We start from the raw sequence: 24872 nt of genomic DNA, 5'->3' as shown, positions 1-24872 counted from the left end.
CATGTGCACAAGGACTCTCACCCTTGCCACCAGTGGCTGTGGTGGGGGAAGGCAGCCCTGCATGCAGGCTGAAGAGGCTCAGCCCACGCTGGCATTGCTGGATCGTCCCCATGCCCTCATTCCTTGCACTGTCCATCTCACCACCAGCCAGGGTGAATGAAAGAGGAGGGAACAGAGGAGCTGTGGTGGCATGGATCCAGCCATCCAAAAGCTGCCCTTTGTTCTCCCATCCCTGTGTTGCTTCATCCCTGGTCAGTGTGCCAAGGAACAGACCCGGTTCAGGCACTCTGCTCCCTCTTGCTGCTGTCAAAGGGAGGGCAGGAGAAGAAATCCATGGATGTACTGGAAAGGAGAAGGATGGCAGGGGCAGAGGGTCATCCCTGAGTGAGGCAGGGTCTGCTGGAGATGATGCTCTCTGGGCACAAATGTGCAGGCAGGAGGAGGCACATGCTGCCCTAATTACAGCCCTTCTGCAGTGAGGCAGGTGACTGATGAATGAAAAGCTCCAGCCCAACAGAGAAGAGAAGAGAGAGGCAGGGAACTCTCTGAGGGAGAGCTGAAGATGTCTTTGATTCCCCTTAGCTGGGACAGCCAGGCATCTGCCCTGATGGATGCCTGCCTTTGAGCTTTCTGCCCATGGATGGGTGGGCAGGCACTGCCCTGTGCAGCCCCGCAGTCCCACTGAGCTCAGAAGCACAGAGATGGGAATCACCTCTGTCCCTCAAGCCTGTCCTCATGTGTGGGCATTGGATACTGCTTTGGGGCTGAGGCAGAGGGTCCCAATCTCTGCACCCTGGGACACCACAGGGATGGAGGGAACTGCCACACCCACAGAGTGACAGATGCTGGGGAAGGGTAATTGGTGGGGGAAGGTAGCATGGGCGAATGGCATTCAGGGAGCCCTGCCCATGCAAGGCAGGGGTAAGTGCTGTTGAATTAGAGCAGCTGCATTGTGATAGGGGGGAGAACAGAGCAGAGAAACAGCAGGATTAAACCCCCTGGCCCTGGGTTCTACCAACAAACCAAGCAGGGACTACACAAAATCATGTTCAAGCTAATTATTGTGGCCTGGGCTGCAGGAGCTCTGCTGAGGCCAGTGCTGGAGGAGGCCTCCCTGAGCTGGCTGTGGCAGCTCCTGGCCTGCCTCAGTAGCTGTGCCTGCGGTTCCAAGGTCGCTGTGGCATAAACTAGGGCACAGCTTGGCAGGAGAAGGAAGTGGTAGATTCAGTTGCATCTGGGAAGGAACCTGCTTAGTCATGGGGATGGGTCAGGAAATAGCCTTGGTGGTGTCACCCTGGCACCCCCTTTCCCAGGGCTGGGTGAGGAGCAGAGCTGGGTGCTGGCTGCAAACCCCTGCTCCCCACACCAAGTCCTCCTGGAGCTGGCCAGGGCTGTGTGAGGTGTCCCTGAAAACCCCAGAGCCTCTTCCTCCCTTAAGGCCTGGGGGAGCCTCACAGTGCCAGTGCCCCCCAGCTGCATGCACAGCACGCTCCAGCAGCGTGCCACCCCCTCAGCCATCAGCACGCCACCAGCAAACCCCTGCCAGCAAACCTGCTGCCCCCCACTTGGGCACACACCTCCTCCATCATCAGGACAGCCATCTCCATCCTCCTGGGCTGCAGAAGCCCCAGGCAGGAGTGTGGGTGTGCTAGGCACCAAGCAAAGCTCAGGCCTCCCAAATGAAAAGCGCAGCAGGGCCTCAGCCTCACGTGGAACACGGGCCACCAGCAGGGGGAAAAGCTGGAGCTGAAATGTGGAACACTGGGTCATGGCGGCGTGTTTCACATGGAAACCATGACTGGAATGGCTGTGCAGAGCATCCAGGGGAGGCTGGGCACGCTTGGTGACAGGCACGGCCTCCTCCTGCCTGCGCTGTGGGCAGCAGTGGGCTGGTGTAGAGACAGCTCTGGAGTGCTTGGGGGGCTGGGGCAGGATGTGTGAGTGGGCCTGATTCTGAACCCTTGCCCTTGTGAGGTTTAACCCCTTGGTCTGTCCCTTCTGGCCTCAAGCACCTTGTCCTGCCCCCGCCCATTTGGTGTCTCAGAAGAAGTGCCTGAGTTCTCCTTGGAGGTGCTTTGTGAACCCAGTGAGTTGGCAATCCCAAAATTGGGAACATTTCAGCCTGTCCCTCAGTGGGTGCCATTACCTCAGGGAAGCTATCCTGAGGGTCCCCAGTTCAGTGTGGCAGCCCTGCAGAGCCCCTCTGTGCTGCCCCTCTCAGCTCTCTCAAGCCAGCAGATGCAGGGGTCTGTGCCTCCATGTCCCCATCTCATGCAAACACCAGGCTTGGCTGTTCCTGCTCACCTCCAGGCCAGCAACCTTCTGACCCTTGAAGCAGCTGATGGAGGCTGATGGGTGAGGACAGGGGAGCTGGTGGTGGCAGGGCTGGTGCCAGGGACTCCTCAAGGGTTAACAGCCCAGAAGCAGCGATTCCAGTGGCTGGCAGGGAAGAATCTGAGTCAATTATTCCCAGTCTTGGAAATCATCAGCTTCTCGTCTTTTTTCTTTTTTTTTTTTTTAATTGTGTAAGTATAAATAGTGCTGCTTGCTGCCCTCCATCCGTGGGAGCAGAAAGACTGTTGATTTATATGGTTTTCCTGACATCACATGAAGTGGTGGAAAACTGAATGGAGCCAACATTTTTCCTGCATTACGTAATGCCCCCTCCCTCCCAGCCCAGCTCTGCTATTCCTGCAGGAGCCTGACTGTTCTTTAACCTTTGTTTACTTCAGCACAAACCCTTGCTTTTTTGCTTTTTTTTTTTCTATTTTTTTTTTCTTTTTTTTTCCCTTTTTTTCCTTTTTTTTTTTTTTTATTTTGCTATATTTTTCCTCCCTTATTCTTCCCCTTTGTAATTCCTCCCCTTATTCTTCCCATCTTGTAATCACCCGCTTGGGTTTTATTAAGAGGCATTATCTGCTTCTGAAGCAGGAGCAGCAGCAGCAGTCTGGCTCCATTGCTCCCTGACAGCTCCCATGTGCCAGCTCTGCTATGGGAGCCTGTCCAGAGCCCTGTGTGGTGCTGAGCTGGTGGGTGCTGAGCTTCACCAGCTCCTCTCCATTTGTCCAACTACAGCAGGCAGTGTGGAGATTAGTCACTCCTATTCAGTGACTAAAAGCGACAGCTGAGGGCTTGGGATGCTGGTCCAGGTGATGCTCAGCCACCCATCCTGTCCCTACTCCTGGTCCTTCGCTGAGCACCGGGCTCCTCTCTCCCATGCTGGAAGCCTTGTGCCAGCTGGAGATAAAACCAGGATGGCAGAGTGGCCAGCAGTGGCACGCAAGGGGGGCTTGGGACCCCCCTTGCCTGACAGAGGCTCTTTCTGCTCAGTTCCATGTGCTGGGGGAGCTTCTCCTCTGCTATATCGCACTCCGACCTGAAACAGGCCCCTCAGCTGCGTTCTGAGCTCCAGTCATGAGCTTTTCATCTGGCTCGGGAGCGCCTGTGAGATCATCTTCAGCGCCCCCCCCCCCCCCCGCTTTTGTACCAATTCTTCAAGGAATGTTTAAATTTTCCAGTCCTGTTCTTTCTAAATTTGGAGCGTCTGTTTACTCCCAGGATTCGGAAAGAATGTAACAATATCATCAGCGACAAATCCCTCCCAGCCCTTCACTCGCCATCCTCCTCAGCGAGCAGGCTGGCTGTGACCCAGGCTCTCCAGCCCGGCCGTGCCATGGCCCTCCAGCACGGCTGCACACAGTTGTAATTGCATGGCTGCCGTCATCTGGGTGGGGGCTGAGATTTTGGGGATTTTGGGGAATCTACCAAAGGCAGGTGACTTTGCCGCAGGCAAAAAGAAGTAGTGAGAAAGGAAAGGGGATTTCCATTGCAGGAGCTGACTTGGGCTGCCCAGGCATGAGTGGGTTTAGCACTGAAGCACTGGCTGGAATTATTTTAGACACAAGGGCTCAGAGATAGATTATTTTAATTTTAAAAAGGGGAAAAAATGAAAGAAGGAAAGAAAAAAACACTTTTTTCTGTATAGGGACAGCACTAAAAAGAAGTTAAACATCAGGGTGACTGAACATGGCTTTGCTCATCCTTGGCTGAAAATTCCGTAATGCTTTCTCGTGTCGTGTTGGTGAGAAGCCACATGCCAGCTACACATTCCCTTGCTGCCTGCTCCTCTTGAAACATATTGGGCTGGAGAATGAAAAGATGAATGAAAAAAGCCAAGCTAGGCAGGTGTGAAAGAAAGCAGGGCAGAGGCAGGGCAGAGCAGAGGGGGCTTGCCTTCAGTCCGGTCTCAGAGGTTGGAATGACAGCCTGTGCATCCAAAGGTTGTCATGGCATATCCTGAAGATAAAAGCTTAGCAAGATCCACAACCAGGATTGTGGATCCACAACCCACACATTGGTCACAGAATCACAAAATATTCTGAGTTGAAAGGGACCCACAAGTATCAAGTCCAACTCTAAGTGAATGACCCATACAGGAATCAAGCCCTCAAACCCATGGGTGTCACTAGCACAGTGCTCTAACCAGGTTAGCAAATCTCAGGGTTTATCAGTCACAAGCTGTCTGATGGGAGTGGGGAGGCAGGACCTAGTGATTTGATGGTCAGTTCCTCATCACCCACTCTGCACAGCATTGCAATTTCACCTGTTGAGTTTGGGCTCTCCGTGTGTCTGCTGGAGACACAGCATGTGCAGAATGCAAAGCTGGTGGGTTTTGTCCCCTGACTCCAGCAGAGCCTCTGCTCAGTACATGGCCTGAAGGTGCCCTTGGAGGTCAAGCATTATGGCTATTTCAGGTACCCTCAGTCTGTAATGTCTAAGAGCATTTGGGGACTTTGTGGCATGAATCCATCAGATGTACCTACAAGATTTTCCTTCAAGTCTGATTACTGTCTCTGAACCTCCTGCAAGCACCTCTGTCCACCTGTGGCCATCTCCATCCCACAGCATCCTGTAATGAACCCAAAGAAGCAGATGCTCAGCTGGCAGGAGTGTGGGTATGAATAAGGAGGGTATGGAAGTGGGATGGGACAGGAAAAAGAGCTCCCCCAGGACTCTCAATTTCTTGCTTTTCCCAGACTTGGGAGTTTTGAAGAACTAGCTTTGTAAATAATGTGAATGGGGATTCTGGTTGTTCTTCATGTAAAATTGCCCACATGATGGTCAGGAATGGAAGAAGGGTAAGAAGGGCTGTGCAGGGGCTTCCATCCATCTTTTCTTCGGGCTGTAGGTGGTGAGGTGCATGGGGATTATCTGTTGTGATGTTTTTCTTATCACTGTTCAGAGGACTGGAGGTAGTACACTGATAGGGAAAGGCATTTTTTTAAAAATCTAATGGGAATACCAGGGTTTGTGATTTTTACAATCCTGGAGGTTTAGGTAACTCTCTGAACCTCCCTTTCTCTCATGCAAAACACCCCTGGAGGAGTTGCTTCCTTTCCTACAGCAAAGCCATCTGGGAGCACTTTAGCCAGGGCAGGACTGTGTGTTCTTGCCCTCTAGCCCCTCTTCAGTGGGTGCTGGCATCCAGCTTCAGACACTCAGCCTGGTGGGTGCCCTGGGGAGTGCCCCCAGTCTCAGTCCAAGGCACAGAGGAGGAGTAAGGTGCCCCCTTCTCACGCTGAGCCCAAGCAGGAGATGCCTGGGAGGCTTTGGGCCCTGCGGGAGCAGTTCCTGCATCCCTGGGAGGGGTTAAGCCAGGTCACGTATGTGCAGGGCTGATTGTATTCCAGACCTATGCTCTAAACCTCCCTGTTTAGCAACGCTGTCGTCAGACAACTTGTTTTCCCGATTCTATAATTACCCTGAGGAGCTTCCCCTCCCCCTCTGGCCGTGTTTTTTAACCATTGGACCCAGAAAAGGCAAGCAAAAGGGTCAAAGGCAGAGTGGGACAGAGGAGAAGGGGCGTAGGGAAGAGCAGCCCTCTGATTGCTATGCCTTGGAAAACTGCTGTGTAATTTCATTTCTCATTTCTGGAAGGTCAAGGGGAGGAAGGCAACTTCCCCAGTAAGAGATCCTGATGGGCAGGGGCCACTGCCCAGTTACAGTTTCCTTCCTTTTGAGAAATCTGCCTCCCCTCATCCGCCTCCCCCTTGTCCCTGGGCCTGTGCTGCATGCTTGCAAAAGGTCGTCATTGGCAATTATTACCAGGTCCCAGTGCTGGGTGGAGAGAGGAACCGCTGGCCCTGCCCAGCTGGGCTTGTGCCAGGCTATAGGCACTGTCCTGACAGGGTGTGTAGGTGCTGGACAGGGACTCATCCTGCTCCCTGCTCTTGCAGGAGGATTGCATGAATCTCTGCAACCCATTGCAGCAGATGTTTTTCCAGTGAGTGCTGTGGCAATGAGAGTGAAGTGAGGCTGACTAGGCTGGGCATCTCTCCTTGGGTGATGCACCTCTTGTCTGATAAATAGGGGCTGGGGGCAGGATGGGTGACATCCTGGCCAGGAGGAGCACCTGGGGAAAAGGGACAAGGAGCAGCAGCTGATAAATGGAATGTATTTCTGCACTATGGATGTTGCCTTTTATCCCTCTGCTTGCCAGCTTCCCCATGCCCCATGTGCCAACCCCTATACTGGTTTTGGCAGAAGGGTGTAGAAAATGGAGAGAGAGCAGAGAGGAGGATGCTGCCTGGGGAATGGTGGCTGCAGGGGGCATCTCCATGTGGCTGGGCTTCACACTGGAGGAAGAAAGGGGCTGCTGGCTATCTGTGCTTGCTTGTCTTTTGCTGAGGATTGAGGGGTGTGGGACACTGGTAAGCCTCCTGCATTGAGCTCTACTTGGTGGTGTCCTGCCCAGCTTCCCACCTGGTGCTCCCAGGAGCTCTGAAGTCTCAGTCCAAACATATCATGAAGGACACTGGCATTACCAAAATAACTTATGGCCAGGGCTCTTGGAGATGGAGGGAGATGGACAACCAGAGGGGCAGTGAGAAAAGGCAAATTTTGTTCACGCATCGCTGGGTCAGGGGCAGGTTGAGTATTGCATCCCCTAATTCACTACATGCTTCCTGCCGCATCCCCCTTGCTCACTGCCACTGCCCAGTGACCCCGGTAGAGTGACTAGGTGCCCCAGCCACAGCCACTGGAGCATGTCCCAACTGGATCCCCCACCAACACGGGCAGAGCTCTGCTGGGGCAGTGGCAGTGGGACACTGAGGGATCTCCATCCCTGGCAGGCATTGGCACTGGCCACCAGCATCATGCGCCCTCCCTTGTAGTGACAGTGGTGGCAAATGTGGGGGACCACAGATCCCCCTGGGGACGTGCTGTGGTCGTCACTTCCCGAGCACGGCTTGTGGGGGAAGGCTGCTTCTCTCTTCCAGCCTAGTTGGAGCACGCTTTGAATTTTATCCAACCTCTGACCCACATCTGATAATAATCAAACCATATTTGTTACAACAACAAGGCTCGTTAGGAGGCTGGCTCCGCTCGGGGTGGGGGGGAGGAGACAGCACTTAGTTAATGCCAATGACCTCATCTCATGTGATGTCATTCAAAGGAAAAACACTGAAGTCACTCACATATGGCTCAGCCTGGGGTTTTTCAGCCCATAAAGCTTCAGATTTTCAAAGGCACAATACATGCCCCCCCTTCTCTCCCCCGCTTACTATAATCCTGAATGATTTTCTGGAGGCCTGGGCTCGGAGCAATAAACTCGTAAGGAGCTGTGTGGAGATGTATTAAGCAGTTCTGCGGGTGGGAAGCGGGGGACAAGTAATTTTCTCCCGCAGAACAAATGCAAAGAAGAAAATACATCACTCCCCACCTGCTTCAGAGGCCCCTAGAGATGGCTAGACCCCCAGTGAGACCAGGAAGGGCTATTCCCACATGTCCATTCTTGCTGGAGTTTTGCACGTGAGGAAGCTTTGGCAGAGGGTACATCTCCTCCAGAGCATGGTCCTGCTTTGCTGGGACCAGGCAGATAACTCCATCTGACATGGCCACGCACAGGTGTGAGCAGCCCACTGCCAGCAGCCCCTTTTCCTGCCAGCTGTTGGGACCCATTCATTGTCAGCTGTTTGGGACCACTCCAGGATGAGCATCCTCCTGGGTGATGCTCTCAGTGGAGGCATTAAGGGACAAGATGAGCTCGTCATTAGGGACCTGCTATCTCTTCCCCCGCTCTGCCCTGCACCAAAGAGCCCCCGACAAGTTATTTAATCTTTTGTGACTCAGTTTCCCTCTTGGGAATCTGAGATCATGGCATTGCCCTTCCTGGTGCTGGGGTTCAGAGTTAAACCTCGCCCAGGGGATGCACGTTGGTCCTGCCAGGGGCCGCTGTGCGGAGGGGGTGCAGCCGTGGGGTGCCCTTACGGTACGAGGAGCAGCAGGGAGCCGGGATGGAGTGCGGTGCTGCATCCCCCCTTCGTTGTGGGGGTTTGATCGCACACCGCCCCGGCAGGTGCTAAAACGAGGTGTGGGCATGAGCTTCCTCCCACCGCGTTCCCGTGCCCGTATTAGCTGCGCGGGGCCAGAGCCGGCGCGGTGCAGCGATCCTTCTCCCGCTGCGGGGGGCTTTGGGCAGGCGAGAAAATCGCGGTTGCGCCTTTAAGCGGGGAGCGAAGCATATGTCAGCCCGGCGTTGTGCTGCGTGTCTGTGTGCTGAGTAAGGAATGCGGCCGCATGCCTGACCCGTTAGCTATGAGCGCGGTACGGGCGCGCAGCGAGCGCGGCGGCGGATGGGGCGGCTGCTCCCGGGCTGAGCTCACTCGGGCTGCAGCGGGCGGCGAAGAGGGGGGCGGCCGGGGAAAGGGGGCTTCGCCGAGCCCCCCTACCCCGCTCGGCTTTTTTTTAATGGTTTTTATTTTTTCAGCCTGAAGGCTGGAGCCGGGGGGAGGCTGGCATTGCTCTGCTGCAGGGGCGCTTTTTTGGTTTTTTTAGTATTTTGTTTGCCCGCCAGCTGTTGTTTGGCGACGGTGAGAGGTGCCTCCGCGAGCCGCAGCCCAGCTGCCTGGATGCCCGTGGATGTAATGATTGCTCCCTCCGAGGACCAGTTCTGGACAGACATGCGCGAGGGGCAGATGAAGCTGAAAATAAGGGTGCGGAGGATGAAGGAGAGCAGGGACAAGAGAGGTTTGTCAGCCGGCCCGGCGGCTTTCCTTCCGATGGGGACGGAGCGGGAAGAGGGGGCTGCGCCGCCGGAGCCCTGCTTTGCCCGGGGGCCGGAGATCGCCTTTGCCGAGCGGCCGGCGGGGAGCGGAGCGCGGTGCTGGCCGTACAAAGAGCGCAGGCGGCTGGCGAGCGGGGAGATGGAAGCGAGCGGGGAGCGTGCGGAGGGGAGCGGAGCGGAGCCATGGCCGGTCCCCAGCTAGGGACGATGCGGGGATGCTCGGGAGCTGCGGAGAGGGCAGCCCCTTCAGGCAGGTGAGCGGCTGCCTGCAGCGGGCAGAAGCATCTGCAGCGGCCCCGGCGCTAGGCAGCCCTCGCACCCGAGCGGGGGCCGGTGAGACCGCCTGGCCGCCGGCACCGCTCCGGGCTCCCCGGAACCCTTCGCCGTCCGGACGAGCTTGGCGAGGGCGTGGACGGAGCGGAGAAGCGCAGGAGGAAAGCTGCGGGAGCAGGAGGATCTGCCGCCAGCATCTCTGCGCCCTCGGGCGCCGGGTTGCGGGGGCGGGGGGGCACCGGGCAGAGGAGAGGGCGCGGGGCGAGGAGGGCGCGGAGAACAAGGGGCCATCGGCTCAGGGCGCCGCGCTGCTGCCCGCACACAGGCACTGCCCGCCGGAGCCATTTCGCTTCCCCGGCGCTGCTCTGCCTGCCCATGTTGGGTGGTTTCTTTCAGAAAGGGGTTTTGCAGTGCTTACACCCCCCAGTGACAGGGCGAAGGGCACGCGGAGGAAGGGGATATTAACTGGAGCAGCTTAAAAATACGCCGAGCCTGGGATGACCTAGATTACCGAAGGGTTGAATCAAGCAACTTCCCCTCCATCACCACTTAAAATGGGAGGCTGCTAAAAGTGCCTGACAGGTTTTTGTGGCATGAAGCACATAACCCAGTGATGGTGTCATTAGTAATAAGTCACTCCTGGAAATGACACATTTTTCTTTACTTAGAACGAGTAAGGCTGGTCCAAAGCAGGCACAGTCACCAGAGGAAAATCAAGCTCAACAGCTCGAGGAGTGTGTCCGTGGTTGTGTAGGCGGAAGGCTTCCTTTCTGCTGCTTTTCTTTTTTTTAAAGATGTTTTCTGTTTCTTTGGGAGAATGGGAGCAGGCTCTGGGACCAGCCTGGAAGGCATGGGGGCTGGCACAGGTTGGGAGGCAGCAGGGCACTGTAGCAGCAGATGGACAGAGGCTGCTCGGGGTGACCGTTGGGGAAACAGGGAATGCACATGAATCCATAATAGGGCTGATTCATCGGCTTTCTCATCCCCACTGCCTGGGAGAAAAAAAAAAAAAAACAACACAAAAACGAGCCAACAGTGGGGTGATGAAATTTTGTGCCGAATGAGGGGATGGTAAAACCTGGGCAGGGGGCTGGGGGAGTGGAAAAAGAGACTGGTTGAAAACTGGACATATATCCCCAATGCGCTGAGATGGGGGGACACGAATGAGCATCGGCCAGGAGAGGGCAAGCTGGGCAGGCTGCGGAGCACCAGGATTTCACCAGGCTTGTGGGAAGGATGCGCAAGCAAATGGGCTGTGTCCACATCAGGCATTGCTGGAAGGATGGGCTGAATCAAAGGGGACTACAGTACCCGGGGAAACAGTGAGGATGGAGGCAGGGGGAAAATTCAGACACATCCCAGGCAGCAGGAAATGCTGACAAAGCCCCGGAGCTCCCTGGAGCACAGTGAGTAAGGGTGGCTGTAAGCAGTGTTTCATCATCCCGCCCGGCTTAGCTGCCGGCTCCAACAGGCTCCCACCCAGCACGAGAGCCAGGGAGATGGTGTTTGCAAAGAGGGATTTTCCCAGCGGCTCTGGGGGTTAATGCCTGCCAGGCTCCTCCATTTTCTGTCCTTCAATTCAACCTGCGGCAGAGATGCTCGGCCGAGGACTAAGGCTCATTGTCATAAGCAGGCTGAGCATAAAGCAGGTGAGGGCTGGGGTTTTGCAGGTCCCCCCAGCTCTTGTCATCTCCTGCTGTACCTCAGTTCAGCAAGGTGCTTTAACAAACACTTGGGGATGGATGGGTCAGAGTGCTGGGAGCAGCATGTCCCCCGAGGGGCTGGGCTGATGGAGAGGGGGTATCCAGGCACCACCCTGGCCACCAAGACAACGCAGTGATGAGGGAGCCATGCCGGCGTGGCGGCTGCTCCAGCAGCAAGCCGAGGCGCGTGCTCGCTTGCATGCCCCGCTGCTCCTTGCCACGTGCCGCCCTGGCAGCAGCTCCCAGCCACCACAGGCATTTTAATGAGAGCTGGGCAGAGCCTGGCCTCTCTCAGCCCCCTCAGCTGCCAGGAGCTCTAGCGGGGCAGAGGGTCTCCAGCACAGGCACGGGCGTGAAACCCCTTGGTGAGGCTGCGGGCTGCCGCAAAACCTCTGGCAGCTGCTTGGGGAGCCGCTCTCTGAACAGCTCCGGCTGCTGCTCTCCAACTCTCATTATTGCAGCCATGAGGGTGGGCTGTAAAACACATCTTTAATAGCCCTGCAGGTCTCCTTCTAGCTTCCGGTGTGACAGCTGGAGGTGAGGAGTGGGGGGTGGCAGCTGCTGGCCCAGGAGGGATTTCCAGCTCCGGATCCCCTCCTCCTTGCTGCCACAAACTGATGGCACAGCAGTTGTGACATGTCACCTCTGCCCTGTGTTTTGGTGGGATCTTTGAGCCTGCAATGCATAGGGGAGGCTGCTGAATAGGACATGCTGCTCAGTGTGTCTCTAGGGAAACTTCTATGAGACTCATGGGGCTGGGGGTGTTCAAGAGGCGTGTGGCTCTCTTAAAGAGCAGTTTTGGGGTGAGGCAGGTGCCCTGGGTAGCCCTTTTGCAGCTTTTTTCTGTCATCAGGGCACAGCACTAAGGCCAGAGCTGTTGGGATTTTTCAGAGGCCTCTGAATGAGGTGGTGAGTCCATGGGGCTGGAGATGAATGTGCAGAGTGCAACCATCAGAGCAAGGTATAAGAGGTTTCTCAAGCCCCAGCTCCACTTTACACCCCCAGCCTAAAAAGATGGCCTCAGTGCAGGGAATGACACAGGGAACAACAGGGAGCTGGGATGTCCATGCTTCATGTGTCCCACACCTTCCTTTTATCCTCAGCAGTGTCTCTGTTAGCATCTCATGCAGCTTAATGGATTGTAAATCCCTAAAGCCAAGGCTTACCACCAGAAGAAAATAATGCCACACCACATCCCTGTCCCTAGCCAGGACTTTGTCACCCTCTGTGTCACCTTCTCTGCACCACCACTGCTGCCCAGCCTTGGCAGAGAAGGGCACAGTGCAACTCACAGGTGTCAGTGACCCAGCTATGACTAGGATGTCCCCAGAAACCAGCTGAAGGTGACAGCCAGGGCAGTGGAGACTTCTCCAGCTGTGTCAGGGTCCCAGCTCAGGAGTGCATCTCTGTCTTTACATCTTGTAATCTCCTTCCCTGTCTGTTTTTGTTCACTTTGGTTGCAGCCGTAGGCAGGCACTGGTGCAGGGCCTGGCAGAGGGCAGAGCCTCCTCCCTGTGCCCTTTGCTGCTGGAGGGGAGGAGTCACACAGCTCCCAACAGCTGCAGCAGTGCAGGTACCACAGGAGCCTGCTCAAAGATGCTGCTGGCATCCTGTCCTCCCTGATGGACAGGCTCAGGGAGATTGCCAGGCTCTTTGCCTTCCCTCTGCAGCATCTGTTCTCACAATAAATCCAGTTTCACTGGTGGTTATCATAGATGTTCAGCTGGAATATGTGCAGAGGGGAGGGCCTGGCAGAGATGGGGATAGGGGAGAAGTTGTGGTGTTTTCCCCTCTCCTTTGTTTGACAGAAGGGCCATGCAGAGCAGGGCTGTGGGTTGGCCCAGAGGGGTCCCTGCAGGACACAGCAGGAGGTGGAAGGGTGGTCAGCACCCTGTGAGTGAAACCTTGGGTGAGGGAGATACAAGGTCCCCGTTGTTGCACTCTTCTGGCACTAAGTTGCTGCAACACCCTGTGCTTCAGTGTGATTTTCACTTACAGGAGGGTGATTTTCACTTCCTAGGCCTCCTAGAACCGGTCTGATGCTGGTTCTTGGCTCCTCTTTCCTCCATTTTCAGCAGCAGCAGTGAAAGCATCCCCATTTTTGTTCTGGTTCCCTTCCCTTCCAGTTCCCAGTTCTCTTCCTGGGCATCATTGCTGCCTCAGGTAATTGCAGTAGGCAGGCAGGCAGTGTTTTTTCCAGAGAATGGTTTTGAGAGCCCTCCATGCTGGAACCAGGAGCAGCTCACTGGGCCGTGCCACACAAGGACCAGCTCCTCCCCAGCAAGCTCTCACCAGGGTAGGGGAGCACCCAAAAGAAACCAGACATCCCCAAACACCCGCACCATGACAGATACAAATCCTTCCTAGGCTTGATTCCACACGTGCCAAGAGAAATGGTGCTCCTGGCCTGAGCATTGTGAATAAAAGAGGAAAGGTTAGAACTGGTGCTACCCTGGCTCCTCACCTCATTGTGCTCTGCTGCTCTCTGCCAGCAAAACCTGGGATCCGTGGCCTGGGGCATAGAGGGGAGGAAAGCCCAAGTATCAGTTGGAGCCCAGCCAGGGACATTCACTGCCTTTGGGATTGTTTGAAGAGCTGCTTCACTTTCTAAAAATGAAAGGCACGCGGGAGCAGCCGCTGCAGGGTGGGGTGAGCGTCGCTTCCATGTTGGGATGGTGTCAAGTACCTGGCCCCATCTCTAGGGTTTCCCCCAAGCCCAGACTGCCCTCAGCAGCTGCAAGTATGGGGGAGATGAGGACAGGGGGACTGGGAATCGATGGACTCCCAGACACTGGGCTGAGGCTTTGCTTAGGACAAGTGAGCTGAGCTATGGGCATCATTTCAGGTGCCAGCATCCTCCAGTTGTGGCAGCCTGCCCAGGTAGGCACTGCAGCTGGGGATGCTGCTGCCACTCTCCAGACTCCCTGCCTGCTTCACAGCCCCCTTAGCTCCTGCCTGGATTTCCCCAGGCAGAGGATCTGCTGCCAGCTGAGTGTGGTGGGCACAGGCAGTGGGCAGCGAGCAGCATGCCCTGACCTGCTTGAACTATGAGATCACCTTAAAGAGCCATACAGACCCATCCACTGCCCTGGGCAGCTCCTGATGGATGTGAGTGAGTGCAAGAGGCTGGGCACCTATGGACCAGAGCAGGCACTGATCCCTGGGGCTGCATTTGTGTGCGCCCTGCTCCCCAAAAACGTGTTGTGTTCCTTCAGGAAAAATTCCCATGTTGTTTCACACAAGCCCGGGGTCAGATCTGTGCCCCACTCAAGCTCAAGTGCTGCAGGCTTCTCTATGGGCAGCTGAAGGAAATACTTCCCAAGGGTTTCTGCCCCAGCATCCCCCAGGCATCAGCACAGGGCAAAGCAGGGAGGTCACATGTGTCCATGCAGAGCTCTGGCTAGCGATGGACAGCCCTTGGCAAGGGGGCCACACTGCAGGGATGAGCAGTAACCAGAGCTATGCTGCACCTGTGCTGGGCCTCCTGCTTTTGCTCTGATTTAATGTCCCAGTTGAGGGGTGATGTCATTTCGGAGGGAGCAAGAGAAAAAGAAGTGCTGGAAAAGATAAGGTGCTTTAACTCTACCCCTCCTGTCTTGACTGGGTTTTAAAGCTGGGAGGTATGTTAGCTGCCAGACAAGAAAACAGGGGGGAGGAAAGAGGTTTGTTGAAGGACACCTTTTCCTTAGGCCAGTGGGAGCTGACACCAGGAGATGCTGAGGTGGAGTGTGATGCAGGACTTTGGATGTTCCCAAGTGGTGTGAGCATGATTTTGTGCACTGCTTTGGCTTCTCCATCACCTTCATCTCACAAACATGTCAGATGAGTTGTCTGCAGCACCAGTCATGCCTCTCTAGAGTGTGGGTGCCACACCAGCAACCAGAAGGGTGCTCCAGGATGATCAGCAGAAATGTTGCCAGTGCTGGAGAAGGTAAACTGAGAATATGCCAAGGCTGCCCTGCTTCCAAAGGGGAGAGGGACTGGCTTGTTAAAAGGTCTTGTTAAGCTGTGGAGATGGGCCAGGGATTCTCAGGGTGCTCAGTCCAGAGACTTGGGCTTTCAGAAGGATCTCGTGGGAGCATACTGGTCCCTTTGACAGTCAAAGGCACTCAAGCCCCCAAGTCCTCTCTGCCCTTTGGGTGATGTCAAGCTGCATCTGCTCATTCACATAGCTGGGAAAACCTCAAGGGAGACTTGAGGCAGATATGACTCAAGCTCCTCTCCATTGCATGAAGCTGCCACCCAGATGTCCTCAGCTGGAGGGGAGTGGAATTAGGCCACTGCCAGCCAGACCTGGCTCTGTCCTGGAGTACAGGATCAGCAAGTGAGAGCAAATCAGGATCAGTGGTCTTATGCAACTGTGCAGGACATGCAACAGCACTGGGAGTTTTCCAGCTCTCCTTACTGCCTGCTGTGCAAGCAGGGCAAGGCTTGCAGCCCTGCTCAAGCTTTCAGGACTGGCTCTCAGGCTTTTGACCATGCCAGACACTGTGACAATATCTCTGGCTGTCACATGCCAGCTACTGCAACCTCAGCTGGGGGTTTTCTTTCAACACTGGGTTTCAAGATGCTCAGGCTGAGTGTGACTGCCCAGCAGCTTGGTGCAGTAAGCTGGACATTGCTTGCTGTCACATTCAGCAAGGTCAGAGCATGAGAAACAGCAGTGGCCTGCAAGTACCATTGTGGCACCATGGTGTGTCAGAAATCATGGGCTTGGCAGGGCTGGGCAGAGGGGTGTCTCTCAGAAATCACGATGTGTAAGTGTAGCCAGTGCAGAAAGGTTTGGGCTGACCTCCCAGACCCAGGAGCTTTGTGTCTCAGTGGGCTGGCTTGTTGTCATCCTGCCCTGATAGATTTTGGTATCAGAAGGTGATCCTGTCCTCAGAATAGAGGGAGCCAAGAAAAAGACTGTCTCTTCCTGTTATTTGTCTGAATGAAGTTGAGAAGAGCCAGCTTCATTGGTGAGGGTGTGGGATGCCTCACATGTGCATTAATATCCAGCTGTGACAGGGAGAAGTCAGAGCTGGTTCTCCATTCCTTTCTGTGTGTGTGTCATGGCCATCACAATGTATGTGCCCTGGTTGGTGGTGGCTGGTGGCTTCTTGCCCCTGGAGGCTCTGTCCTCAGGGCTGCAGGGTTATCCCCACTTTGTCCCCAGCCCGGGCCTCAGGATGCCAGCTACTGATGACCTCAGCCGTGCTGCTCCAAGCTCAATGTCCCCATTTTCTCCACAGGAGGCTTTGCCACCTTCTCCTCCTGCTTCCCAGGGCTCTGTGAGGGGAAGCCAGCTGCCATCCTGCCGATGAGCATCTCCCAGCCGTGCTTGCCTGTGGCCAACGTTGGCCCCACGCGCATCCTGCCACATCTCTACCTGGGCTCCCAGAAGGATGTCCTGAACAAGGTACAGCCCTCTTGAGGGGACACGTCTGCCCTGTCCCACTGGGGACCCCTGTCATGCAGAGGGGTGAAGCTATTAAGGATTCCTCTCCTTCCCAGTGGGAAGACCGCACAGTGCCCTTTAAAAGGTGTCAGAAAGGCTGTTCTGTGATGTCACACCAGGGAAGGAATTTTGTTTAAAGGAAAAGTAATGATGAGAAGAAAGAGGAATTGTAGATAAAGTGCTGCCAAGCATCTGCCTACTGCAGCCATGAGGGAGCCAGCCAGGTGTCCTCATCCATGGCATGCAGGGAGGGAGGGAGACCATGACACCAGACTGGAGTTGGAGACAGAAAGGAGGGAGAGAGAAATTATGCACAGGGAGTAGAAGGAAAGTAAAGAAAAAAATGACAAGAATGTGAGCCTGGGAGCTGGACTGGCTCCATCAAGCCTGCTGGAAGGGCAGGAATGGGCCACTGGAGACACAGGGCTGAAATCCTGGGGCCAAAATCTTGAGCAGCCAATGCCAGGCAGGGAAATCGATGGTTTCCTTCCCTCCCTACCTCCTTGGAGGGTTTTGTCCATGTTTTGGAACTGTTTTCTGCCATCCCCACAATGTGGCCATGTGCTGGAGAAGAGAAGCATTGCCCACACAAGGCCTCACAGTTGTCTATGGATAGAGCATCTTCTGGCCACACCGGTTAATGTAGGGTGCTACCAGTGACTCATTCCACCCTGTTGGTGAGATGTCTCCTTTCTCCCTCAGCTGATACATTCACAGCATTCAGAGTTTTTGCTATTTTTTTTTTCTTGTATTTTCCTATTTCTCTCATACTGGGGTTGTTGGGTTTTTCCCTCTGGAACTCCTTTCCAGGTGTCTTTGGCCTTGCTCACTTTACTTAGACCAAAATAAAGATCTGCTGAGGTTGAAACCTGTGTCATCTAAATTGATACAATCTTTTCAGCCGCTCTCTGCTGTATTATCATCAACTAGGAGACCCACAGGAGAAAATGCTGGGATGGGAGAAGGCAGGGAGCGTGCATGGCAAGACAGACCTTCAGTACATGGTGAGGGCTGAACTCAGCTGATCATTTGATGGCTTCTTTCCCACCAGGACCTGATGACACAGAATGGGATAAGCTATGTCCTAAATGCCAGCAACTCCTGTCCCAAGCCAGACTTCATCTGTGATAGTCACTTCATGCGCATTCCTGTCAATGACAACTACTGTGAGAAGCTGCTTCCCTGGCTAGACAAGTCCATTGAATTCATTGGTGAGCTTTTCTTATGGTTGCAGACCCTCCAATTCTCACCCTTCACAACCTGAACTCTTCTGTCCTCCCTGGTCTTGCTCACAGCAACTGTTGTCCTGTCACGCAAAGGGGCTGGGGCTTGGAGAGGGAGGCTGGAACCATTTTGCTCACCATCATTGTTCACTCTGTTTCCTCTGCCATGCTCCAGACAAAGCCAAGGTGTCCAGCTGCCAGGTGATTGTGCACTGCTTGGCTGGCATCTCCCGGTCAGCCACCATTGCCATCGCCTACATCATGAAGACCATGGGTATGTCATCAGATGATGCTTACAGGTGAGTTTTCCCCTGAGGGTACTGGGGGGGGTTATGCCAGTATGCTTCACCCCAGCGAAGGAAAGCAGGCTGAGCCCAGAAGGAGAGGGTCAGGGCACCTAGATGCTCTGTCTTGCCTTGGTTGGGTCCCAGTAAAACCAAACCAAACCTCCCGTCATAAAATGCATGCAACAAGGAATGGTTGGGAGTGGTAAAAGGGAGTGGGGAGGCAGTGCCAGCTCTAAACCTCAGACATCTCAAGGCCCCGTGATTCCCCAAGATCCTTTTCTTTGGAGGGTCTGGTCAGAAGGTTCTTGATGATGCCTCTTCTCCCTAAAGAGGCTGAGAGAGGAGGGGTTGCCCGCTGAAGGACCAAGCACCAACGGGGCTGTCTGTGCCTCTCGGCAGGTTTGTTAAGGACCGTCGCCCATCCATCTCACCCAACTTCAACTTCCTGGGCCAGCTCCTGGAGTACGAGAGGAGCCTGAAGCTCCTCAAGGCCCTGAAGTCCAAGGGCGACTGGAGCGAGGGGGACGCGCAGCAGGACCCAGCAGAGGTGGCTGAGAGCAGCTGGCATCCCCCAACACCTACCTCAGAGAAGGCCGAGGATGTGCCGAGGAGCACCGGCTCGGCGTCCCCCACCAGTGACCCCGAGCGGCAGGGCGGGACCCCAAAGGTCCTGTCACCCACCAGCCTGCAGCAGGGGCTCAATGGCCTGCACCTCTCCTCCGAGCGCATCCAGGACACCAACCGCCTGAAGCGCTCCTTCTCCCTGGACATCAAGTCCGCCTACTCCCCCGGCTTGCGGCAGGACCCCCCTGGGCCCCCTGGACCTGGGGAAGCCCCCAAACTCTGCAAGCTGGACAGCCCCTCGGGCTCGGGCAGCCTGAGCCCCTTCTCCCCAGGGGCGGACAGCCCTGACCGGCCCACGGGGCCCGAGCTGCTGCTGGAGGCCAAGGTGAGGCAGCGGCGGAAGCACCGGCATGCAGCGGGCTCGCCGGCCCACGGGCTCAGCCTCAACGTCGGCGGGACCTGCGCCACGCGCAAGAGCCCCGGCGCCGAGGACGGGCTGCCCCCGCGGCTCGGCCAGCTGCCCGCCGCGCCCGGCGCCGCCACCAATGCCTGGAGCGGGGTGCACCTGGAGTCCCCCAGCGCTGCCTCGGGCGAGGCTGGCTGGTACTTCGGCAAGGACTCCGGCAGCGCTGGTGGCAGCACGGGCGGGGGCCTGTTTGCCAGCGCCGGCCCGTACCCGCCGCCATTCGGCTGCGGCGCAGCGGCGGCCGGGTGCGAGATCAGACTGAGGGACAAGGCGCGGGCCGAGCCACGGGACGGGCGGCACAGCTGGCATGAGGAGGCCGGCGCCGAGAAGCAATTCAAGCGAAGGAGCTGCCAGATGGAATTCGAGGAGACCATGTCCGAGGGCAGGGCTCGGGAAGAGCTGGGCAAAATCAGCAAACAGTCCAGCTTTTCGGGCAGCATGGAGATCATCGAGGTGTCCTGACACTCATCCGGGGTGCCTGGAGACCTGGGACGGGGCTGGGGAGGGGGGATATTTAAGCCGGGGGGAGCGGGAAGGGGGGCGGTGGGCTCGGGGGGTGTATTTATACTTGCGCGTGCATTTTCGGGAGCGCAAGCGCTGAAACCGAAGCGAAGGTGGACGAGTCTTTCCAGAGTCGGGAAACATAGCGGCGGATGCTCAGTGTCCCTCCTGCACTCACCCTGGTCCTTCCCCGCCCATCCCCAGGGCGCCCCAGCCCTCAGAGACCCCACACTCAAAATTCGGGCTTAAAACTCAAGTGGGAAGAGTTGGGGAAGTGGCAGGGATTGCAGTTTCGGCTGTGGTGATGGGGCACAGCACCTGGAGGGGGGACCACAGCTGCCCCTTCCCTGCACCCTGGTGCACTAAGCATGCTCCGCTGTGTTTCTCTGGCTAAGTATCCTAAAAATGCTGCACTGGAGCAGCCCTATACATATATAAATATATATTATATATAATATAAAGAAAAAAAAACCCGAAAACACACACACAAAAGAAAAGGTAAATGGTTTTACTGCAATTTTTATTGAGACGTAAATAATATTTCAATTTTTTTGTTTTGTTTTTAATTTATTGAAGCTGTTCATTCTGGCAATGATTTGCAGACAATGTGGGGCGGTACTTTCAGCTCTATTTTTACTGTGTATGGTATTTAAATCTGAAATACGAGTTTCTAAGCAATATCTGAGGCCTGTGGCTCCTTCTATAGTTAATGTCCACAATATAGATTTCTCCCCTTCTCTCTGGGCATACCAACAAGGGGACAGGAGACTCTTCTGGGCACTTTTTCTAGAAATGAACAAGTAAACGAGCAAACCATAAAACCTTCTTATGACACAAACTGAGCCAGAAAACTCTTCTGGAAGCTGCTGCCTCTTCTTCCCACCTTGGTCTCTGTTTCTCCTCATCTCCATCCCAGCCATTACCACCGTCCCAGCCATCATCCCGTCCTAGGCATTGTCCCCATCCTGGCCGTCACACAATCCCAGTCATACCCCCTCTCTTCCCCTCCCCTCCTTTTGGCTGCCCATCCTTGCTGGAGGGGGAGAGGTGGGAGTCACCTGAAGTGGATGGAAGGCTGCAGGATGTCACCTCCAGCTGCGTGGGGAAGGTGTCAGAAGCTGCCACAGCAGAAGAGGGATGGGAGGCTGGTGGTAGTTGGGATTTCTTGTTGGGAGGTTCTTGCCTGCCTGCCCCAGCCCTTCAGCTCCCCCTCACCTCAGCTACCTTGCTTGGCAGGTATGGGCACCACTCTCCCTTTGGGGGCGGCAGTTCTTCTGGCTTCCCACATCCTTTGTTTCACACCTGAGAAACTCAGGGGCAGCGCGTTTGCCGGTGCCGGGACTCTCCCGGTCCTGTTGCCCTCCAGGCCAGCTCCCCTCCATCCAGCGGATGATAAGCTGTCCAGACATGAAGCTCTGCAAGCACATGGAGGGGCACAAGTGACTTGTTTTTGGAGATGGTTGGCTGCTTCCTCCCATCTGGTGGGAGGCCAAGCTCTTGCCCCCAAACCCCAATGTCAGGATTGCTGAGAAGCTGCTTTCTGAAGCTGGAGGCACTGAGCTGCCTCCATGCCTCCACTGCAAAGCACATCTCTCCCTGCAGCTCTCTTCGCTTTCTCCTTTGTCTCGCACTAGTTTGCAAAGCTGATACCTCAGGGGTCTGTGTTTGTGCATGTCTGTGTCCTGTGTCATCCTTGCAGTGTTGTTTTCTTTTTCTTTTCTGGGTCCACATGGTTTCTCTCCCTTTCCCTTGTTCCTCCTCTTGTCATTCGTTTCTATCTTTAAATCAAACTACCCGTGACAAAACCAAATGATCTCAGGTTTAAAACTGAACATAAAGCAGAGGCGTGAGGAGCTGCAATCACACGAGGAGGGGCTGCTCGCTTCAGCTCGTCGCTTCCTTAGCCACCTCTGTGTTTGCAGTGGAGGCAAGTCTCCCTGGAGACTCCTTGCTCTCTTCCGGCTTTAGTTTTTCTGCTTTTCCATGGAGCTCTTTGGTGAGATGCTGGGGACCCCCACATGCTCCTGGGTCGTTCCCCACAGTGTGGCAGGGAGGGATGGGGGTGGATGGAGAGCCACGGACCACCTGCTCCCGTCCCCACATCACTTTGGATGAGAGTAAGAGAGCTCAGAGTCAGTCCTGAAAAGCCTACCACCACCCATCACTGCCTCCAGCAACCACCTCAAACCTGCTCAGTGTTGCCAACCTGAACATTGCTCTCTTCTCATCATGAAGCAGTGATGACACTATTTCCTAAACTCCCTTTCTGGACTCCAGAAGGCATTTAGGTCCACCCCATGAGCCAGGCAGCTATTTCAGGAGCTCCACTTGCAGCAGGCTGTCCTAAGTAGGCATCAGTGTCAAGTCCAAGGAGGGAGAAGAAGAAGGCTTCATCCTTCCTCTGGTGCCTCCTCGCTGGGCATAGTGTTAGTGTCACCTGCCTCCTGTCCAAGGAGTCTGGTCCTCCTTCCCCTTCTCTGGCCTCAGTGGTGGCGTCTCTTCCCAAGCATGCCAGTGGTGATTGTCTGCTGATCTCTGCCCCGTAGCACTCAGTCCCTGCCCATCCCATGGTCCTCCAGGGTTGGTGCCAGCATGGACTTACTGAGCTCAGGTCAGGCAAATTGCTGGCAGGAGCTGGTGTAGGTTTGAGCAATGGAGAGAGGTTAAATGGCTTCCCAAGGCATGTAATAGAAAGGACAACAGGTGGCCAAAACCAGGTGGGGAGATGAGACAAAGCACTAGCAAGCTCCCATCTCATTCCTCCTGTTAAGTGACACAGTGTGTTGCAAGCACCAAAAAGCAGATGGAGCTGCTGACCTGAAGTCAGGAAGGAGAGGGCGCATTTTGCAAATGAGACCCTGAATGTCTGCAAAGAGGCAGTGGTTTGCTTTTTGTCATCTACACTCTGCCATCGCCTGGATGCTTCTGAGACTTGTTTGAGGTTTTACACACTGTGGACTCCTCTCTTCTCTGAAATCAGAACAAAGATAAGTATATTTTAAGATTTGTAGATCGTAGATATTCATGACCCACCTCTGCAGCCTTTGCATTCATCCCTCTCCTTTACATTGGGCATGTGCATCAGAAACCCTCATATATACAATATTTTAAGTCTATATCCAGAAAATAAGCCTTGATGGAGCAGCCCTGCCCAAGTGTCTCCTGCCCATCCTGATCCAAAGCCATCAGGGTCACCAAGTGGCATGCAATTAACTTTTTTTTTTAATCAAACTCTGACTAATGAACCACTTTGTCCATGAGTCAGAGAGCTGTGAATTGTCATGAGGACGGATGCGCTGGGTGGTAATCCTCCACATCATCTGTCAGCCAAGTCTTTTTTGTGGGCTCTCACAGCCAGCTGACCCATCCCAAAGCCTCACTGGAACCAAAAGTCACCTTTCCATGCCGATCTGATGAGGGTGCATTCATTTGTAGGGACCTACAGAGGTGGAAGTGTGAGCAGAGGAGAGGAAAGGTCTCTTCTTTCAAGGGAGGAACCAACAAAGCTGCTGAGTATCCGATGGCAATGCCTGCACTTACCACCACGTGAAGGACTGAGCAAATCAAAGCTCTCCTTCAGATTAGAAAGGACATTTTGCTGCTTTCCCTCCAGCCTCTGCCTGTCCTCAGGGCTGAGCCTCCCGGCCACCTCTGTCCCAGCTGAGCAAAGCTGGCAGGAGGGCAGTGATCAGGTTGGCAACACTGAGCCAAAGGCTTGGGTCAGAGCAGGCTCGTCCCTGGCCTCAGCAGCAGCACCCCCAGCCCCTGCTGCTTTCCCAGCCCTTCCCTTTGTCTGCTTGTTTCTTTGGATGTCCATCCCCGTTACATCTGCCCCTTAGGAGACAATGCCCCTCAGAAACCCCTCCTGCTGTCCCCTTTCCCCTCCCATTCTTAATACTAATGATAATAAGCTATCAGTGTTGTCATTGCAATCTATGAATGATAGATTTGAGTATTTATGATTATTATTATGATTATTATGGTTATGATTCTGTACTTTTTTGCTTCTTACTCTTTGTATGTTGCTCTTTGTTTCTCTGTTGTGAATAAAAGCAAGGCCCCATCTCACCTTCTCTCTGCTCCCCGCAGCCCGGCTGTGGCTGAGTCCCGGCTGCCCCAAGCCTCAGGAGGCAAACCCTCGTCAGAGGAGCTGGAGGGAGGTGCTTCCTGAGGATATAAAGGCACCCAAACCCGGGGCAGATCCATTCCCTTAACTCTTCCCTTCTCGCAGCTCCTCTCCCCCATACACGTTCCTGCCCATCTTTGCAAGAGGCAGGAACCCACTGGCACCAACAACAGAGGATTAAATGGTAAAAGCTTAAAGCTTTAAGGAGCATTGGCCAGGCATCCAGTTCATGGAGTCAGCTCCCTCCAGGTCATGGTCCTCTCACCTTCTCCAGCTGGCTGCAGCTGCAGGCTGCATCTTCACCCACAGGGGCTTCTTGCTCTGGCATCCACCTGCTTTGCAAAGCTGTCCTGCTCAGCTGAGCTGGGGACATTGGCTGCTGCTTTAGCCACGTGCCCTGGCCTTCCTGGGCTTGAGTGTCCTCCTCATGCTGGTGATTCCCCTGCCCAGGAGCAGCACAGCCTGGAGAAGACACATGGACAGTGCTAGAACAAGCCCAGTGGCAGAGCCACAAGCAGACATGTGAGAGGCCTCTGGTACCTGGAGGGATTTAGACAGGCTGGGAATAGCTCCCAGCATGGACCTTGGTGTGGTCTTTATCAAACACTGATAAATCGTGGTGTCATAAGCAGACAGACACTGGTGCTGTTTTTTTGCACCCATTGCCTGTGCTCCTTGTACAACCTGGAGCTTTTCAGATGACTGTAAGGTGTAGGAGGAGACATTAGGGGAAGGGAAGGGAAGAGGACCCCCATCTGCACTGTGGTACAAAACGCTCCCTGTACTGCGCCAGCCCCATGAAGAGTCATTTTCATTTGCGGCGTTTAACACTGCCCTTCTCCAAGTGGCCCAGGCACAGTTTCTTGTCTCTGTCATGACTTCGCTTTGTCATGGGTCGGGGTCCTTCTCATCATGCTGTGCTGAACACATTTCCAAGGTTGCTCTGCGACCACACTGGAGAGGAGAGAGCTCAGGTCTCACCCCTCTCTTGGGGGACCCTGGTAGATCTCTGTTGGGGTCCCGGTCCAGCATCACCCTTCCTACCTCACCTGCCTTTGGAGCAGCCGTGGACAGGGAGGGAGCAGGCAGGCTCCGACCATGCCGGGACTGGCCCTCTTCTCCCTTCCTCATCCCTGTAGGATCAGACCCTTCCTCAGCAAGCACAACACAGAGAGGGGGTCTGTACCCACCCTGGTGTACCTGGGGACTCCCAAGCATGGAA

General features: G+C 55.0%; 1 protein-coding gene across 5 annotated transcripts in view; it reads left to right on the top strand.

Annotated features, from left to right (window-relative positions):
• Nucleotides 1-23592, top strand: part of DUSP8 (dual specificity phosphatase 8) — a 44913-nt gene extending 21321 nt beyond the window's left edge. For 4 of the 5 annotated variants that reach the window (XM_064714752.1, XM_064714753.1, XM_064714754.1 and 1 more), the window contains exons 4-7: nt 16278-16444; nt 17535-17694; nt 17882-18005; nt 18393-23592. In XM_064714752.1, the coding sequence (XP_064570822.1) occupies nt 16278-16444; nt 17535-17694; nt 17882-18005; nt 18393-19485 (1544 nt within the window). In that variant the 3' untranslated portion in view covers nt 19486-23592. Of the gene's footprint in view, nt 1-8375; nt 8564-8857; nt 9031-16277; nt 16445-17534; nt 17695-17881; nt 18006-18392 lie in introns of those variants that run through there. The other variant, XM_064714756.1, reaches the window with a different exon arrangement.
• The last annotated feature ends 1280 nt before the right edge of the window (nt 23593-24872 follow it).

The sequence above is a fragment of the Zonotrichia leucophrys genome, chromosome 5 (assembly GCF_028769735.1).
Source record: "Zonotrichia leucophrys gambelii isolate GWCS_2022_RI chromosome 5, RI_Zleu_2.0, whole genome shotgun sequence".
NCBI classification, from domain to species: domain Eukaryota; kingdom Metazoa; phylum Chordata; class Aves; order Passeriformes; family Passerellidae; genus Zonotrichia; species Zonotrichia leucophrys.
The sequence above is the reverse complement of the archived record's forward strand: the minus strand, read 5'-3'. Positions and strand labels throughout refer to the sequence as shown.